Source organism: Aythya marila (genome assembly GCF_965140915.1).
Source record: "Aythya marila genome assembly, chromosome: 19".
Classification (NCBI taxonomy): domain Eukaryota; kingdom Metazoa; phylum Chordata; class Aves; order Anseriformes; family Anatidae; genus Aythya; species Aythya marila.
In genome coordinates this window covers 10,271,882-10,291,247 of record NC_139060.1, presented here as the reverse complement: position 1 = coordinate 10,291,247, position 19,366 = coordinate 10,271,882, and the positions used below count along the sequence as shown (strand labels likewise).

Below are 19,366 nucleotides of genomic sequence, written 5' to 3'. Positions count from 1 at the left end.
CCATGACAAGGGCAATGCAGCTGGCACAGGGCACTGTAACCTCTGTGAATGAGACAAGACCTTTCTTCCCCACATTGTCAACATGTATCAGGGTAATTTTGCTTCCTCCCCACATAGGTCTAAAATTAGGATGTAGGTGAAAGTGTCCTTGGTTTCCCTGGAGGGGAAGAACTTAGAACACGCAAGTAGCAGAAGAGGGAAAAGCAGATCTAGCAGAGACCTTGCCACCCAGCAGATTTAGTCAAGGACTTCTAAACCACCAAGTTGCTTTTGAAACTTGTAAATTTGGTAACAGCAGAACAACTTTGTACTTGGTACGTTTAGGCTCAGGAATTAAACAAAAATGGGCAATGTTAATATAAGCCTTGCAGGAACACAACAGTGCAAATGGGTGTGGTTTTAACTGCAAATTGTCACAGAGCTTCCTTTAACGCTGTTATTTATAAAGCAATACATTCCCATTAACCCTAAAATCTCAAGCTCAGCTTTTTGTAGTTCAGCAACTTCCCTGCCCTCCTACAGTCACTTAGATCTGATACAAAGTGGAAGTCAGAGCCTCTGGCTCAACAAGGAATCACGCCTGAACCACAAATCTGACAGTCTTTCCTGCAGGAGCAAGTGACAGACAAGGGATCAATGAGAATTTTATTTACAGAGGCATTTGCTTTATTCCTCTCTCTGGTCAAGTAGAAAATACTGCTTCTGGAGCTAACATCAGTGCTGATCTAGCATGTTTGAAGCCGCAGCTGACAGATGAGCTGGCAGATGTAAATCCCGTGGCACTTACCGTAGGAGCACGCAGGGCCTCCGTAAGGCCTGGAGCAGTCGCACCTGAACGTTGCCCAGAGGTCCACGCACAGCCCGCCGTGTGAGCAGGGCCCGGAGAGGCACCACTCCGTCCGCTCACAGCCCAGCCGCACCGGGGACGACTCGTTCACCGGGAGGTCCTCCGGCAGCACAGCTTCAGCATCCACCCGCACGTCTTGCAGGCAGCCGACGAAGCCCTGCTGGCTGTGTGTGTTGCTGGCCATTGGATCCCCAGCACCTCCGATATACACGCTGAGGAAGGTGTGAGGGATGGAAGCCGTGCCGTGAGGGGCAGGAGAGCTCCGCAGGCAGACGCCTGCTTCACAAGAGTCATGCCAGAGCTTCAGCTGCACGGCGCTCTGCAAAACAACTTCGACTTTATGCCAATGGCCATCATCAACTCTCAGCCCCTCCAGGAGCAGCAGGTACCCAACATCCTCCCTCTTCAGTCCCACATGCAGAATGCCATCAAAGAGCTCCAGGAACAAGTATTCAGCTTCATGGCCTCGGTAAAAAAGGATGGCGCTGGGCAAGGTGGTTCGGAACCGGAGGGACACACTGGCAAGCTGATCTCCTGCTATCTCCCTCCTGCTCTGATTGTTCACGGGCAGCTCAATGAGGAGATACCCTCTGGAAGCAAAGGAAAATGTTGTTGGTGTTGAGCATGTGGCATCAGAGAAACCAGGCTGGCATTGGCACAGGTGGCCATGGCTCTCAGCTTGGTAGGTGGGGATGCACAAGGCCTCATTTTGGCAGTCATGCGTCTGGCACCCAGTGAGCTTGACAGAGCAGTTCTTCCCTCCCCATACAATGCCATCCTGGCTAGGGGCACAGTGGCAGGTATAGTCAGCAATGCCATCCTCACAGACAGCTCCATTCTTGCAGGGACCCTCCTCACACTCATTGATGTTAACAGCACATTCCACACCTGCGAAAGAGATTTAGAAACGGGATCTCACTGCAGGGGATTGTGACTCCCTTCCCCTGAGCAAGCCGGCGAGGCACAGACCGCCCTCCCCAGCACTGCCAGGCCCTGAGCTCTTCTCTTCAGGAAGCCACAAGAAGCCCTAGGGCTGCCAGTGAGAAGCGCCTGCACTCACCAGAGAGGCCTACCATTAACATACAAGCAACAGAGATGATTCTGTGCTGCCCTTCCAGGTGCTGCAAAGAGGGTGCTGTCTGCAGAGCTTCATCCAGTCAGCCTGCCTCATCCAACAGCCCCACTGCCCTCTCCCAGAGGATCTCAGACACCACAGCTGATCAGTGTGCACAGAGAGCAAGCAGAGGATATTAAAGGGACAAGACAGCACAGATGAGGATTTTATGCCTTTCATACACAGGTTTGGTACATTTAGATTCACATTAAGTCTACAGATCTGACTGGAGCATGTTCTGGGCACCATTGTTGCAGACAGCATCAAACTGGATCACCAGCCAAGGAAGTTATTGGGAAGCCTCAGTTAAGAAAATTCAAATTCCGTACTTTGGAAAACAATCCCAGACAACCAACCCTCCAGTTGTAAGACATTCACAAAACTCAGGTCATTACCAAACAACAAACAAAACATGCTCCACAGGCACTTAGTCATACTCGCACTGAAGCTGATTTCAGTTTCGTCCAGTCCTGCAGAAGTGAACTGGGTAAAAAGCACTGCAGTGCAGTTAGCACGTCTCCTCGAGGCACATGGATCCCAACAGGGCTGAAGTAAATTACAAGCCATTACACTCAAATCTGGTTAATGAAAATCAGCTGTCATTTTCCTGAGCATCTCCAGACTGACAGAAGAGCCCTCCTGAACCAGTTCACTGTTTATCTGGCCCATAACATCGGTTTTCACTAATCTTCAGAGACAGTCACACAGATAAGCCAAGCATGGATTATCCTGATCTAATAGTATTACACACAGAATCTACCCAGCAAGCAGAATGAGGACAGCAGAAAGAAAAAGAAGGAATTCACGCACAAAGGAGAGGAATCAAAACACAAAAGACATTTGTAAAGAAAAGCCACTAGCCAGAATGAGCATGTCAAAGAGATTAGAGAGTTGCCTGAGGGAAAAAGAGATGAGGGGAGATGGTGCAGTAGAAGTACTGGAGCTGGACTTGATGAAATGTGAAAAAAGAAATTTTAAAAGATACGAAGCTTCTTGAACCTGTATGCTGATGTTGGGAACCACCTCTCACCCCAGCAGTGACAGTCCTGCACAAACCCCTACAACCCTGCTGCCTGACCAGCTTACTCCTTTCAGAGAGAGCGTTTGGCTGCTGTTGGCACTGCAATCTGTGCAGATAGGTGAAGGCTCAGCACCAGCTCCCAGCTCCAAAGTGTTCTTTTGTATCAGTGTAAGGCTGTAACACCTATCATGCTCTGTGAAGCATTGAAACAGAACAGGGAGGCTCTGGTAATTCTGCTCTTCCAGCTGTGCTGGAGCTGTTCTGTCACCAACATTACCTCAGATTCCTCTAGGACATGGCTGCACCTCTCTTCCTAACCTAGAAGAGAACTACTGTGTGTAGTGACTGTACAAAAGCATGGAATTTGGCCAGTAATGTCTGCCTTGAAGGGGAGCTCAGCTGATATCAGAGTTGTTAATACCACATCAGCACAGCTTTTTTTCCCCAGCAATTAGTGCTCAGCGTACAGACCCTGGGGTGTGATCTTAACTGGCAAGAAAACTCTTGAGGAAACCGAGACAGTCAAGGAAGAAATAAGAGAAGAATCGAGATCCTGGGACAACATTACGGCTGCACTGAAGGAAATGCGTTGGAATAATGAACATACGGGATGTCTCTAGACCTGGAGAATCCCAGGGTGGGAGAAGAGGGGAAGAAATCAGCTGGAATTCAGAAAAAACAGCAGAGCAGTAGAATTACAGAGAGTGGGTTTCCTGACTTATCAGTGGATTGAAGGACTCTCCAAGCTGCAAGAGGCAGATTTGCAGTCGGACTTAGGGGCAGAGGCTGTCAAATGTACTGGAGAGGCAGTTAGGCTGAGCGCAGTCCCGAGTGCTTGACATGCCGCCCGTTTGAGATCAGAGCTGTTAAAATTTACCAGGGCAAAGAGAAGAAAAGAGCATTAGACTGAGTAACAAAAGCAGAGATGCCACGGATTTTTGCCTTTCTGCGAAACCTGGGCAGGCAGGCAGGCGCCAGCTGGCAGCAGGAGAAAGCCCCAGTGCCCCCTGTTCCCCTCCCAGCCCGACCGTGTCTCCTCTTGCCACACTCAGCCCACGAAACAGCAGCACAACTCCTGCCTGCGCTGCTTCCCAGGCTCCCAGCTGACACCTGTGGGTGAGCGCTGCACACCAGGTGGCAAATTAGTCCCCATGGGGAGTGCACAACCCCGGGCTGGTGGCTAATTAAACACCGAGCTCCCATGGGATGCAGCTGGTTTGATTTCTCGATTATTTGTTGGAAATGGGTGAAAAGAACAAGCTGGCACTTCAGGTCTTTACACGCTGCTGTCTAACCTCACAGCTCACGAGCAGGCAAAGGAAACACCTAGCAGCAGAGCGAAGGGCAGCTTTTCCTAGAGAAGCTAAAAACAAGCGTTGTCTTTCTTGCTGCCATTGTTCCTGCCTGCAAACAGCCAGCCTTCAGAGCACTAAGGCAGGAGAAGGAAAAGGCCTCTAAAACAACACAACATATTCTGCCTCTCCTAGAAGCCGGTGCAGCGTCAGCCTTGATTTTGAAGCAGTTTTTAAAACAAACTGGGAACAGAGGAGACTGCACCAGAGTTCTCCAAATCTGGCTAACAACAGATTTTTCCTGGAAGCTGCCATGAGCCCTTGCTTAGCAGTTAGCCCAGTGCTGCTTCCCTGGCTTGTTATGTGCCTGGTGATGATCAAACCCTTCATCAGCCAGCTTTCTTGCCCTCTTTTCTCCTCTATTACCACCAATGATTTTTGTCAGATTTGTTTGAAGATCACCAGTTTGTCAAATTCTTCAGTTACACCACAGTAAGACAGAAGGAGATTTCTACTGCATATTGCTTCCTAGGTGCTAGTTTTATCTCAGCAGAGGGGTCTGTAGTTTTGGGTTTGGCTGCAGAGAACCGGGTGTAAATGAAGAAAGGGATTCCAGCAAAGTAAAGGAACTTTCCCTACTTCAGGAAAAAAACAAGATTTTGAAAAAGGAAGTTTAAAACTAATTTGCTTCTCTAAGGAAAGCCTAAGCATCTTTTTCTAAGTATATATTAAAAACAATTTACTCTTACCAAGTCTTTTATGTACCATTTACATTTCTTATCTCAAATGTTTACTATTGTTCTTACTCTTGATAGTAAGAACAAATAAGGCTGCCAACGTGATTCACTATATCATTAGATTTTAAAATATGTAATGAGTTTCTTATAAAGATTAAAAAATGCAAAATAATGGAATTCGTTATCTGAAAAATGAGACAAGTGTTAGTTAAAAGGCTGCTGCCTGGAGACAATTATTTTCAAACAGTCCAGCTAATTTAGCAGCATTCAAGCTAACAGTCCCAGCAACCACAGGGGCTGGGTCAGAAACATACAGCCACAAGTTGATGAGCTTTAACAGTCCGCATTATTTTCAAATAGGAATCTATTCTCTAAATTCCGATGTGTTACTGATGTGGTAAGAACGGTCTTGTTCCATAGCTGTGTTCTGCAAATCCGAGTGTTCAGCACTCTCTGACTGTAGGTCAGGATTTACTGGTTGCTATCAGTGAGCAGAGATTCATTGAAGTGTGTGACTCCTGCAGTACGCTCAACAGATACATAAATTAAAAGAAAAAACTCACATAAACAGAAAGATTCTAATTTATCTGTCACGTGCCAAAAAACCTGAAGGATGAGGACTATTCATGGGCCCAGCTCTTGAAACATGCGAGTTCAGCAGGGCTTCCCGGCCAGCGCTGGTGTGCCCTCTCCCCATAAGACAACTGAATTCCTCACAACCTTTCCCTGGTGCATCCTAATTAGGGTTTGTATTATGACCAAAAGAAAAATGGGGGGGGAGGAAGGGAGAGGTGGGAGGAGAGAGAGAATTAGCAGCACCAAACAGACCCAGCCACAATTATATTTGCACAATTACTGCCATTTCCATGGCAACTCGCTGATTTGACCTCTCTCCCACCGTGCACTACTGCTCAAGGAGACAGTGGGGGAGGAGATGGAGAAGTGCACAGGGCAGCAGAGGGTTTGTCCCCTGACTTAAAACAAAAACTACTTCTCAATAGAAGAGTTTAAAAATCATTAAAAGAAAAAGGGAAATTGCAAAACGATTCTCTGCAAAGCAAATGTAATGTTTCAGAGAACGAGCAGGAGACACCGGTGTGTTCACAAAGGACACCTGAGCACAACCCAGGGACCCGTGCCTCAGAACAACTCCCCGACTGACTGCTGCAGGCTCCAGGCTTTCCGAACAAGTCAGAATCATAGCGCAGATGCTCCTACAGGAGCATGCTGGCTGCTCTGCATTTATCTTGAGGCAACGAGGAAATTCCTGGCCTTAAAGTTTCCAAAACAAAACTTCAGGTCTCTTCAAAATAAAAACATTCTGCCTTCCTAGTGAATTCAGTCCTTCGCATGCCACCAGCTACCACTACGCGCACGACCAGCCCCCTGCCCTGGGCAGGCACGCAAGCATTCAGGACACACTGCAATTACTGTACAGAGCTCGTTACCTGCTAGCAGAAAAACTCCCTTCAGGATCACGCCAATCAGCACAGATTTCATGGCCGGCTCCTTGTGGACATTTGTGACAGTAAAGGAAGAAAAGTGGGGACGAACGGGGGTGGGGAATGGCAAAAAGGCTGCACTGGAACAGCAGGATGTGTGTGAGCTCCCCGATGCCAGTCAGACAAAAAGGGATTGGAGATGGAACCGGCCAATATAGCAGAGAGACCTGCGCCGCTGCGAGATCTAATCCAGCCCTGCTCTAAACCTCCCCAGCTGGCCTCTGTCAGTGCTGACACGAAGAATGTGTATGGCAGGGGGTGCGCGCTGCATTACGCTAATACCCTGCAGTGCCCGCAGCATTAGCGCCAGCAGCAGAGAGTCAGGAGACAATCTCCTGTCCTCTCCACCCCTCAGGTGAATCTGCCAAGTTCCATCATCAAGGCCAAAGTACGGATTTTCCTTTTAACAGGCTAAGACCAAAAGCTGTGTTTCCATCCCCAAACCACACAGTACGGGGAGTTCCGAAGGCAGCGCGCAGCCCCTGCTCTGCAGTGCTTTCATTGCCTGGACCAGGGGACCAGCACTTTGTGCAGTTTTCTCCCTCCATCTGCCCCTTTCTGTGTGTGTGTGTGCACAAACATTTCCACTGGACAACAGTCACAAAGACAAGTCTCAAGGTTTAACTACCACAATCTGTGTCTCTGAAATTGAATGGAATGGAAGCAAATTCCCTGCTCCATGCTGAGTGCACCAGCTCAACCATGGGACTGCAGAATCAAAGCTCGCTCTCTCCATTAGCAACCTTATCAAATCAGATGTTGCAATTTCATTTTTTCCTCTGTGGATCTGGTTTTGGAAAAAAAAAAAAAAAAAAAGTGGCTACTCTGACACTGTAAAGTTTCTAGAAGAGGAACTGCACTTCCATGTTGTGAGGAACATGGAGAAGGTTGTTATTTCTGTGAAGAGATGTTATCTGGGAGCTTCTCCCCAAACTTCAGGATTCTGTTAGTATCAATTTCAGGTCCAAACAAACACAAGCTCCCAGAAATCAGAGTATTAGCAGTATGACTTTGAGGTATTAAAAGAAAGCATTCCAAGAACTCTGGCTGTTTGTTTACTTTCTTCTGAGTGAGCTCAGTCCAAACATACCAGTCAATTTCATACATATTTGAAGTGGGAGGGATATGGTGAGTATTTGTTTGGAGTTAAAACTTCCCAGATAGTCACAGCTGGTTGTATGTATGCATCGTCCTATCCCAGCCCCAATTTTAAATGCTATTTATAACAGCTAGGATGACCCTTCTGTTCCTGTTCAAGAGAAAACAAGAGTGGTGCTTGTTCAACTGTGCTCATTCAACTGTCCACTGCAACAATAAAGTATAACAGTGTGAAGACCAGAGAACATTACACCTCTTCAGGAAGATCCACGTTTTGATTTCTGTACACGCACAGGTATGCATTTACATACAGGTATGCATTTACATACACACACAGCCTCTGTACACTGCCGATTGGAAATACAGATATTGAACTCATCCGTGTAGCACAAGGCAGCACAGATTCTGACCCCCTACTTGTCACTGCATATTTCTAGATACATTATATTAAATATTGCTAATTACAATCTGCTTTTGCTTCTATTCCCGGGGTCAACTTAAGGATATGTACAGACTAGGTTCTGTTAGAGACATATCACGAAGATGGGAAAATCCACTGTCATGAAAATTCTAAATAGTACAATGATATGGAAGATAAAATACTTAAATACGATGTCTTCCAAACCAGCTTATAATGTTCTTTGAAACAGAAGGATTCTAAAGAAATTAAAGGATCAGGTGATTCGTTTTCTAGATGTTTTAATTCCCCATTCTTACACGCTGGCAGTTGTGAGAGTTACAAGATTAAGTCATGCAGTTTAAATTCAGAGAATTATTTTGTACCTAATCATTTGTAAAAATTCTTGAGGAAGGTCAAAATAACGTTAAATATTTCAGAGGGTTTGTAACAGAAAAATGACAGAAAGTGGAATGCGATAGATAGAAATTTCCAGTTTTCACACATCTTACTTCTGCTCAAGCAATTGAAATGTTTTAAAAATAGCCAAATTCTACCTAAGTGGTAACATGTTGCAGGTTAAAAGTCAGTTCTCTTTCCAAGCAGAGGCACCAGTCTTTCTTTTTGTCCTGGCCTAAACTATTATATACGATATACATGATGGACTGAAATTATTCCTACATGTAAATAACTAATTTTGTCTCTTTTTTTTCCTAAAAGATTGACCTTTCCTAGTATGCTTTTTCTCTTGGCCACAACTGACATAATTTCCAAGACTATGCAAGACTCTTCCTCCTTCTCACTTCATTTAATACCCATGAAATCTTTTAATTCACACTTCTTACATCCTCTCAGGGCACATCCTCTATAAAGCACAAACTAATGCGCTGGACTGACTCTTCAGGACCTATTACGTACTTCTCCCAAGAACAAGGCACTGCTTCTGCAACAACCACATTTCAGAGAAAGAACTTTCTCATCTCCCTCCAATGCTGTAGCCTAAGACAGCACTGAGGCAGTTAATTTGCAAAGAATGAATTTCTCCTGACTTGCATTGTTATCCCAACACCCCCCAGATTCTTCAGACTGAAGAAAAAAAATGCCGAAAGAACCTCCTGCCGCCCCAAGAAAGCATTCCTCGGAGTAGCGAGTTCACTTTAATCAGCGGAGGCAGCTTAAACCCAAGTTCATGGCAGATCTAAGCTGCCACAGAAATGTGTTTGGAGCAGAAACGTTATGGGAAGCTTCACAAAGTTGTTCTGTGATCCTAATACGAAGTAATAAGCTGTTTACCCAGCATGACTGTACTGAGATTAATTGACAAAGGAGGGGAGATTAATTGCTATTATTTCCCTGTCAGCTTCACTCCTCCACATGCACTCGCCGATCTCACAGAGGCTGCTCCCAGCCTTTCACTGTGTTAATGTGTCAGAACTACCTCAGCTGAAACAAAGTCCTTCACCAAAAGCAATATCCAGAAGAGCAACCTGCTTCTAATCCCCTTCAAGTACTAATGAACCCAAATTTGATGCACCAGAATGAACTCCAGCACTCCTTTGCTCACCATCCTGTTCCTGTCAGCTTTTCCGCCTATGAGCATGCTAAGAATTGGAAAGGATTAAACAGATCAGTCTGGCAAGGCAAAATGAAATTCTGAACACTCTGAGGGGTACTGGGGCACTGCAGGAAGAAAAGGGAATAGGGCACGTACGTGAGAGGGAATTTTGACAAGTAGGATGAACGTTAAGCCATCACTTTGAACAAGATCTCAGTTCACGAGTGCAGCACGGTAACTACCCAAGAAGTAGCAATGCAGAGTTTAGGTAAAAACCTATTTTCAAAAGCCTCACCTAAAAAAAGCATTTTTTTTCTTGGCCTAACCTACATCAGGAATCCAAAGCAAACCACATACACCACAAAACCATACAAAGAATTCAGCCCACTAACAGAATGCGATAACTACGAGTGGACTTGAGATTCTGAGAGTGAAAGCCCCTGTGTAATGGGTCTTCCCAGGAAACAACTGGACAGACTTACTCCTACACAGCTCAACCATTATGACTAGAGAGGGAAAACAGGAAACTCTCCCATGTAATAAGGACCTAAGACCCTGGAATGCTGCTACCTGCTATTCCAAGAAGTTAAAAACTTCTTTACTCAGGTTGGAAATTTTTCTTTTTTCCCCACGAGATGGCAGCCTAAGAACACCACGGAAAGGTTACATCCACATACACGATGCACAAATGGGAGATCGTGCTAGGGGCCACCTTCTACCTTCTTATAAACTATTTTGGTGTTAAATTGTTCAAAACAGAGAGTACATATAGAATCTGAAGATGAAGACGACTGAAAACAACTATTCTAAACTGAGATGAGGTTTAGTATCAGTCAGCAGCGCACCTTCCCAACAAGGCTGACGTGCAGTACTCACTATCCCCTGGTTTCTCAGCTAGAAAACAGAGACCCATTAGGGTCAGGAAGGGCATTTGCGTAAGAATCCAGACTCCCCACTCCCTTGTAAACAGAGGAGGCTTCATTTGCTCACATCACAAAGACCTTTTGACCTCCTAACATTGCAAATTACTGCCTTCAACCCCAAATCCCTGGCTCTTATTATCCAGGGGTGTTAGGGAATAGATATGTTTTACAGATGTTTTATGTGCCGGTGGATCCAACCTGCTACGATCAGTGGCTTGTGACATCCAGAGTTTTAAGTGTTTTTTTTTTTTCCATTTATATTTTTTTATTTGAAAGTGTTTTTTGTTCACATTCATCATGCATATATACAAAAAAAAAAATAGTTCTCCTGGTGAACTTTCACTCCAGGATACGGGCCTGCTAGATCTAAGAGTCTTAGACTCTTCTACATAGTTGATGTTCTCTCTCAAAATCTAGTCCATAGTCTAATCTACTTGCTTGACCAAAATCACATGATTTTCTCATGGCATTTGAGCCCTGAACTGCAGAATTCCCTCTGCACAACTACTGAGCCCTCCACAATTTATCTCAGTCCTGCTTAGCAGCCCGGGCTACCCAAGGCTGGAGTCCAGTCCTGCAGCCAGGCAGTAATACAGCGACTCAGCATTAAACAGACTGACCTGATTCCAGCCACCCGCCTTCGCCAGCATTACCTGAATAACCTGGTAGGCAACGGCAAAGAAAGCCATCAACAAGGTCCATGCAGTGCCCTCCATTCTGACACGGCTGGGACTCGCACTCATCAATGTTCGTAAAGCAGGTCTCCCCTTTGAAGTGAAAACACAAACACCCATCTTGAGTGCATGCATGCATCAGTGAAGGAAACGATATGAATGACACCTAACGTTTTGCAGCTCTTTTTGTCACCTCAAAAGGCAGAAGAATTCCTTGAACTATAGCGTGTCTCTGCAGACACTCTGGTTAATAGATACCATCATTGAAACAATTCTGAAAAATGAAGTAAGGAAAGGTTGAGTGATTTGCCAGTGTCATGAAAGGGAGTGGGGCAGGATCAGAACTTCTGAACCATTTCCCTCTGCACAACTGTGGACCATACTCATTTTTTTCTTTAAAAAAGAATGAACTATTATTGTTAGCTCCTCTTTCCAGGGAATTTCCACAGCTCTTAAATCCATGTTTTATAGTTATTTATAAACCACGGAAATGGTGGGTAGTATTTCAGTTGAACATCATTTCTATCTACTCAAACCACAGGTGCAGTGAGGATGCAACATGTACTGCATAGTTCACCTGCAAAGCCTGGCTGGCACCAACACTGGAAACCAGCTGCTTGGCTATAGCTGAAATCACTGGGGAAGTCAGGTCGTGTTCCATAGTAGGACTGGTTGGATCGTTCGAGGCATACACCTCCGTTGTAACAGGGATCTGCTGCACACTCATCCACGTCCTCTTCACAGTGCTGTCCTGTGTAACCTGCCAGGAGACAGTGTAAACATCACGTACCACTTCACTAGAAGTGGTCACCCAATTACTGTGGTTGTCTTGAAAGTGAGAATAAAAGCCAAATGACCCTGCAGCTCATCAAGTAGGGAGTCTCAGAGTCCTCCAGTTTCTTCAGTATGTCAAAGGCAAGAGCCAGATAGCCAATTTGCAGAGAACTATTAATTATAAAATAAACATATGATGGGAAAAGGCAGAAAAGAGGAGAAGGGAAATTTTATGGTTGAGAATCAGTGTGCCTTTCTCAACAAAGGGATCAATTAGATCTTGGAATGAACTGTAAAGACAAGTGGTGGCAGCCTCACTGTTTTGGATAATCAAAAAAACAATCATGCTGGACCATGCAGTACAATTGTTCATTCCTTACTTCGTCAACAGGACAATTTATAATGCCCTCTCCATTGCAATGTGCCTACATGCTGGTATAACAGAATAGATTTCTAACCTACCTGGCCAACAGGCACAGCTGTAGTTCTTGATTCCTTCAACACACGTGGCATTGTTCAGACAGGGCTCAGAGGCACACTCCAGGATATCCAACTCACAGTGGTCCCCTTCAAAGCCTGTGTCACTGCAGTCACACTGGTAGCTGTGGGACAACAAAACAGCAATGCAGAATGCTCTTCATTTCACTGCTGAGTCCCGTGTGAGAAAAGAGCAAATGAAGCTGGAGTTCATCCTCAAACCCACTTGTGGGGCAGAGGAAAAAGACATTTCCATCCACACAAACAGGCCACGCTAATGAGAGAGCAGACCAACCCCAGCAGTCTGGGAGCTCACAATGTCTGTGAAAAGGCAGATTCACACACACACACAGGTATGTTCTCAGCAGCTGCTTTTGCTGATCAAGATCTGCAAATCACTTCCCTTTGCATCTGATATGTCAGCTGGAAGCAATAACAGGAGCCATCTTCTACCTTTCTTTGAGCATCCTAGGAGTTTTGCTACTGGTAGGGGTCCTCTCACATATTGCTATTAATCACTCTCGGGTACTGCCACTGGAACCACTGGGAGGTATGAAAGACTAACTCCAATTCTCCCAGTGGATGTCTACTCTAATTTGACAGGCTCCACTAAGCAGAACTTTAGATCAGTACCAGTATCCGACTGTCCAAACACTGATTTCTCACCTGTTAATGAGGTCATGGCATGTCCCGTTGTGCTGGCATGGCTGGCTCTCACACTCGTTGATGTCCACCTCACACTGGATTCCTCGGTAACCGGGTGCACAGGTGCAGGTGTAGAACCCAACGTGATCTATGCACGAGGCCCCATTCTGGCAAGGGTATGAAGCACATTCATCTATTTCAGCATCACAGTTTATACCTTGGTTACAAAAGAGAGAAATAACTGTGTTAAAAATCCAGCTAAGCATATCTGTGCTGCCTCCACTTCTGAGCTGGAATCACTAAAGCCATCAATCCTAAGGTTACCAACTCTAACTGGTTACCATAATGATCTTTTCTAATTTTGCCATAAGAACATTGGGAGCTTTTGAACAGTATGCGATTCTTACAAATTAAGGACCTTTAATTTTTACTTAGAAACAAAATTGTTTTGTTTAGGATTTTGGATTTCAGTCTTACAACAAAACTAAGAAAAGTTTCCAGAATTTATGAAGGTTTTGTTTCTTTCATGCAGATTCATTGAAGTAGTCAATCAATCAGCACTTCACAAATGACATCCATTTGCTGAATAAGCCATAAAATCTTGATCTTACTTGCCTGCACTCCTTAAAAATCTAAGGACAGCTGTTTTGGCTGGGGATCCTTTTGGGGGAGGGAGGACAGGGATGAGGAAAGAAGAATCTCGCTGCTAGTTAGCGTTATTTAAACTTCTATATATGATATAACCCTTACACTTTTAGTTAGACATGGTACTCCTCACTTGTGTTGTGCTGCTATTAACCAGATCCAGTGTTCCACATCAGAGGCAGATGCATTTTGGGAATGGGAAAAGTGATCTCTACCTGCTTCTCCAAAACACTGTTCCATTTATTTAAATAATATTTGTAACTTGCTTTGAGATACCTGGGAAAAAAACATTAAAGCAATGCAAAATGCTAATTACAGTGATACTAGGTAATAGTAAGCCATCATATTATGAAACGTTACTAAAAATTAGGCATTAGCTGTTGTTACTTGTGAAGAGTATTAAGTCAGGCATTTTTGGTCCAAAACCTCAGCTTTCACTGACAGAGTAAGACCTGCCATGCACACTGCTCTGCAGCAATCTTGCCGTACTGTATTCAACCACTTCAGGCTGTCTGTGGCCTGACATCACCTCCAAACATTAGTCATCGCAGTGGCACCTGCCAATCCATCTAATCTCTTCTGCTTGGTAAAGGCTAAAAACATGGACAAGGCCATCCTAATCCTCAGGAATGTGGGCCCCCTAAGCTGCTGTTTCAAACCTGTCAATACCCATACAAAACTTCCTTCACCCAAATTCCGGCTGAGAACACCAGGAAACAACCTGCCTTGGCAGCCAGTGGTGGCAGAGCCTCTGAGTTCAGGACGAAGTACTAGATCATAGGCTCATACACAACATCAGAGTAACTCAGAGAACAAACTCCTCCAGCTACCTGGGTTATTTTATCACTTCCCTGGCAGGGGAATCCCACAATCCTTATTTGAAGATTCAGGAAAAGGTACAGAAGAAGCTGATTTGCAAAGAGAATCACGTTTAATACTCAAAATCAGTGGTAATTGTAAGGCCTACAGAATTCTGCTTTTTTCCTCCCTTGGCTCTGTTCAGTTTTATCAGAGAGTGACTCAGCATCACTGACCGCATTCCTGATGTTGTAACTTCTCTTCATTCCACTGGTAATCAGCAGCATTCCTTCGCAGCAACCTAACTCTTGAATCACTTCAGTCTGTGTCAGTAAGGAAGGCTGAGAAAGTTCATGTGCTAAGTGGTACCAGGCAGCCATGGGCGCAGCACAGCCGCATTCCTCTCCGATAAGCAGGGCTAGAGAAAGGAGAACCCCCCGCTGCCTCCCTCACAGATAACTCACAGGTGGAGATTACTCTCCGAGTCACCATTAGCACAGATGCACATAAAAGGGATACTTATGCCACATGCCAAAAACATTCTCCAGACATCAAAGAACTGGAAAAGAAATCTCCACCTAAAAGCCACTCTCTTCCAGAAAAGCCTACTCCCCTCAGACAAGTCCTGCAGGACAGGACAAAGAACTACAAGTCAGACAGTTATGCCTGTTGGGACTTAGTTATAACACTAAGCGTATTCTTCCTGATACTAAATCTCTTTCCTTGTACATCTCCCGTAATTTCCTACTGAAGCTAATCACATCTCCTTGGCATCTAGCACTCCTGGCTCAGGCAACGCCCCCACCTTCACTCTTATATCCGTGTCTCTCAACATCCACACCGTCCCTGGAAATCAAATTCTCAGCTACTGCCTGGGAGCCATGAAAACAAGCACCATGCCATCATTCACACACAGTACAAAACGCTCAAAAAATCTAAGTTGTGCATCAAAGACTCAGCTGTAGAACAACAGCTTCTCGGGACAGCTCCTACCACGACCAGGCACGTTGTGGAGCACCAAAAGCAGCGAGATGTAACCCAACCACCAGGCCAGTACACGAGCATGAAAGGTACCTGTGTAGCCAGGGATGCACTTGCACAAATAGTGATCCATCTCATTCAGGCAGGTGCCATTGTTTTTACAGGGCCGGGACGCACACTCGTTGATGTCTATTTCACAGTTGTATCCTTGGAACCCAGGCACACAGAAACAGCTATACTCATTCACCCTGTCTCGGCAGATGGCTCCATTCTGGCACGGGTTGGAGGCGCACTCATCAATGTTGTCTTTGCAGTGGGCCCCGGTGAAGCCAGGCTGGCAGACGCAGGCATAGTCCCCAGGACCCTCAACACACGTCCCGTTATTTAGGCAGGGGTGGCTAGAGCACACAGAGCTTTCTGTTTGGCAGCCTTCTCCATCCAGTCCCATTCGGCATTTACAGGTGTATCCGTTTATACTATCTACGCATTCAAAACGAGGATCTTTACAGGGGTTGCTCTCGCACTCGTTAATATTAATGTCACAATCACTACCTGTAAAGCCAGGCATACAGATGCACTCGTATTCCAGGAGTCCTTCAGTCCTGTTGCAAACGCTGTGGGCAGGGCAATCATGTTTGACGCATGCATCATAGAGAATTTCACAGTTTGTGCCCGTGTAGGCTACAGGCTGCACAGGGCAGGTGCACTGATAACCCACTTCCAAATCCTTGCAGCTCCCTCCGTTTTCACACGGGGACGATGAACAGCTGCTGTCATTTTCAGAGGATGAAGTTCCTGTTGAGAAAACGGACGCTGTATTAGTCAGCATTAAGTAGCCCTAAAGAAGAAAGCCCTTCTGCTGATCACCACGTGCATCTCAGAGGGTGTCAGCCTACAACCTTACACAGCAGGAAATCCTTAGGTGTTAGAAGAGCAGAGATGGATGAGGTTCATGCTGATGGCCCTAACTATTAATATCTGCAAATTTAATTCTTATAAACAAGATTACACAGGTACGTGATAGAGAAAACAACAAAAAACGTTCAATGTGTGTATTTGTCAATGGAGAATGGCAGAATAGGGGGAATCCTCATATCTTTTCCAAATGAAATTTTAAATTCACTTTGTGAAATGATCTAACTGGTCAAAGGCAAAAATGGCCCAGGGAACAAGAGCTTGCTGCCTTGGTACTGGAGTTAGGATACACACCCTGGACTCGATGACACAATGATATACTTGCAAAAGAAGAAAAATAAAAATAGCACAAAGGGAGAAAGGCAATGCAGACAGTCCCCCCTCACAAAGACAGCAGTCATTAGCTTCCCATCCCACTGCAGCTTTCTGGTATCAGGCAGCTTCTGCTTTGGTTCCCATTACAGGACGCACAGGAGAGAAGCTGAGGGGCCAACCCCAGGCTGGTTCCCGCATAGCTGTTACAAAGCATCCGACATGGAAGTAACTCTGCAAACAACTATACAGCAGGTGTTTTGGAAAAAACGCTTCTCTCTTGGAAAAATCACTTCTTTTTGCATGCCATGCTCTGCCATTTTTGCTGTCGTGTGTGTACCTGCGTGCAGCCCGTGACAGGTCCCCAGCCACTGGCAGAGCACGTGCAGTCACTCAAACCGGGCCCGCAGAGCTCTCAGCACTGCAGCTCACTGCCCCCGGCCCTTGCCACGTTTCTGCCAGCACGGAGAGGTTTCAGCACGCTGTGCTCCACGCTGAGGACGTGCCGGGGTCACACAGCAGCACCACCACCGTACCCCTTCTGGGCTGACCTTAGTTATTCTCTCATTCGTGCCATCAGCCCCCCAGCCCATTTTTGGTTCTGTTTGCCGTGCCCTGGTGCACCTCCTACACAGCCAGCAGTTAATCTGCATCAGTGGCTTTCTGTCAGCTCCCGGCCCCATCAGCTCCCCGGTCCCTTTGTGCACGAAGGTGGAGGCATCCGGCTTTAGGGCCTGAAAGGGATTTAGAGGAGACTTTGGTTTACAAAAGCCTGCCCCTACCCTGACCTCCCCCTAATTCCTCCCACCGAAGGACTGCGGTGTTTCTAAGTCTTCTTTTAAGAGGCAGTGCCGATGGGGGAGGGAGGGTGCTCAGGGATTTAGCCGGCCCCTTCCCCTCCTTCCCAGCATCATCCCCCCCGCCCAGCCTCCCCTTCCTCTCCCATGTGATGCCGGGGATTGCTGCTGAGCGTGCACTGTCCAGCAGGCTCATTATTCTGCCGTGAACCCTTTTATTCTCAGATTCCCAGTCAGGCAGAAAACAAGGATGACGGAATCTGCCTGGAATCCCTGTAGCAATTAGAGTGGGAGCCCAGGAAACCATTCCCAAAAGCTTTCCTAGGCAGGAGATCCGAGCCTTTGTACGCTTAATGAGGAGCCAGGCCCAGCCCGTGCCTTCCAGAGGCCAGGAGCCTGTGACAAAAAGAGCCCAAGCCCACTGCGTGCTCAGGACGATTTCTCTGGTTTGCAGCACAGGAATTGACATTTCCGCAGTCACCCCAGCACTGCCGGCACAGACTGGCTGCAGTCACTTCAGGGACTACGTGCGCTGTTCTGTTCCCATTATAAGCAGACTGGCTACACGTTTATTGCAAATAAAGTTAAATAGCAAATTCCTTCAACATTTCCTGTCGTCTCCAAAGCCCTTTCACAACACACGTACCTCTTGGTCCCCCCTCTGAGTTGGTTCATCACACGGCTGCAGTGCTCACTCACCTGGGTTAGCCGCTAACGCCTGTCCGTGGCACCAGAACTGGGTGAGAACTGCATGTCCCCACCTGTGCACACTTGGAGATAAAACAGGGCCGAAGACATACCAAGTCCAGCAAACATGAAGCTTCATTAAAAAGTCCGAAGGCCCTCCTGGCTTACCAAAAAAAGGCAGAAGAGAGGGAGAATCCCAACTCCTCTGTAGTCACTATGGTTGTGAACAGCAGCAGCAGCTACCTTGCTATGTGTACTCACAGCCAGCTGTATCTTCACGTCAGGTATGTGCAGGATTGCAGAGAGACAGGTTCACTGCACTGTTACTGGATTACCTTTAGCTACATGTGACCAAATGTTTCCTGAGTTACGTCTAACAGTGGTGACTTCAGCAGGACCTTACTCTGCAGAGAAACATTGCCTTTTTGGTTTGGTTATTAATGAACGCTCTGTGTTGTCGCTTTGGTCCAACGCTTCTGATTCCATCTGTCAGGGGTCTCCACGGTTAGCAAAAAAAAATTCTGCTTTCTGGATTTAATCTTCTAATTGTAAATTTAAAACATTCGTGGCCTCAGGCAGAAAAGGCAGCTGGATGCACTGAGTGCTGAGCCAAGTTGAAAGTAAAAACCCTCTTCACTACTTGATCTTCCTAACTAGTCTCAGCTCGGGCTGAACACGGCAGTGGTCATTAAAGCACCGTGGCACCTTTGGAATTTAATATCAAACAGGTAATTAGTAAAGGCTCCTTTCCACTCCACTTTAGCCCCCATGAGAACTCTGCCTGGAGATGCTTCAAGCACAGCACTGGCACCTTTCCACATCAAAAGATGAACGTTACCTGTGTGCGTCAATTAACCTCTTCCCTTAGCACCCCGCTGCTAGGCAAGGAGACAGGTAATTACCAGAGACAGCAAAGTTCTCAAAACAAGAAGGAAAACACATTTCTATTTCCATCTCTCCCCCAAAGCCTGAATTGCCCTGCGGAGCTAAGCAGCTGGCCTCTGGCAGGGATGCCCAGGCAGCCAGCCACACTACTACTGCAATATTCCTGGACAAAACATGACCCCGTGTAAATACAGCACAGCCCTAACATCCAGCCAGTGGCAATGCTAAAGTTTTGGCCAAATACTTTGTCACAGAGGAGACATTACTCTTCAGCAGAATTTATTACAAAG

At 46.1% G+C, this 19,366-nt stretch overlaps 1 protein-coding gene across 2 annotated transcripts in view; it reads right to left on the bottom strand.

The window, feature by feature from the left end:
• Nucleotides 1–19,366, bottom strand: part of CRB2 (crumbs cell polarity complex component 2) — a 62,597-nt gene that overhangs the window by 9,830 nt on the left and 33,401 nt on the right. For both annotated transcript variants that reach the window (XM_082775497.1, XM_082775496.1), the window contains exons 2-7: nt 15,574–16,275; nt 13,078–13,273; nt 12,397–12,536; nt 11,738–11,920; nt 11,140–11,253; nt 788–1,735 (exon numbers count right to left, since the gene is read on the bottom strand). In XM_082775497.1, coding sequence (XP_082631623.1) covers nt 788–1,735; nt 11,140–11,253; nt 11,738–11,920; nt 12,397–12,536; nt 13,078–13,273; nt 15,574–16,048 — 2,056 coding nt within the window. In that variant the 5' untranslated portion in view covers nt 16,049–16,275. The remainder of the gene's footprint in view (nt 1–787; nt 1,736–11,139; nt 11,254–11,737; nt 11,921–12,396; nt 12,537–13,077; nt 13,274–15,573; nt 16,276–19,366) is intronic.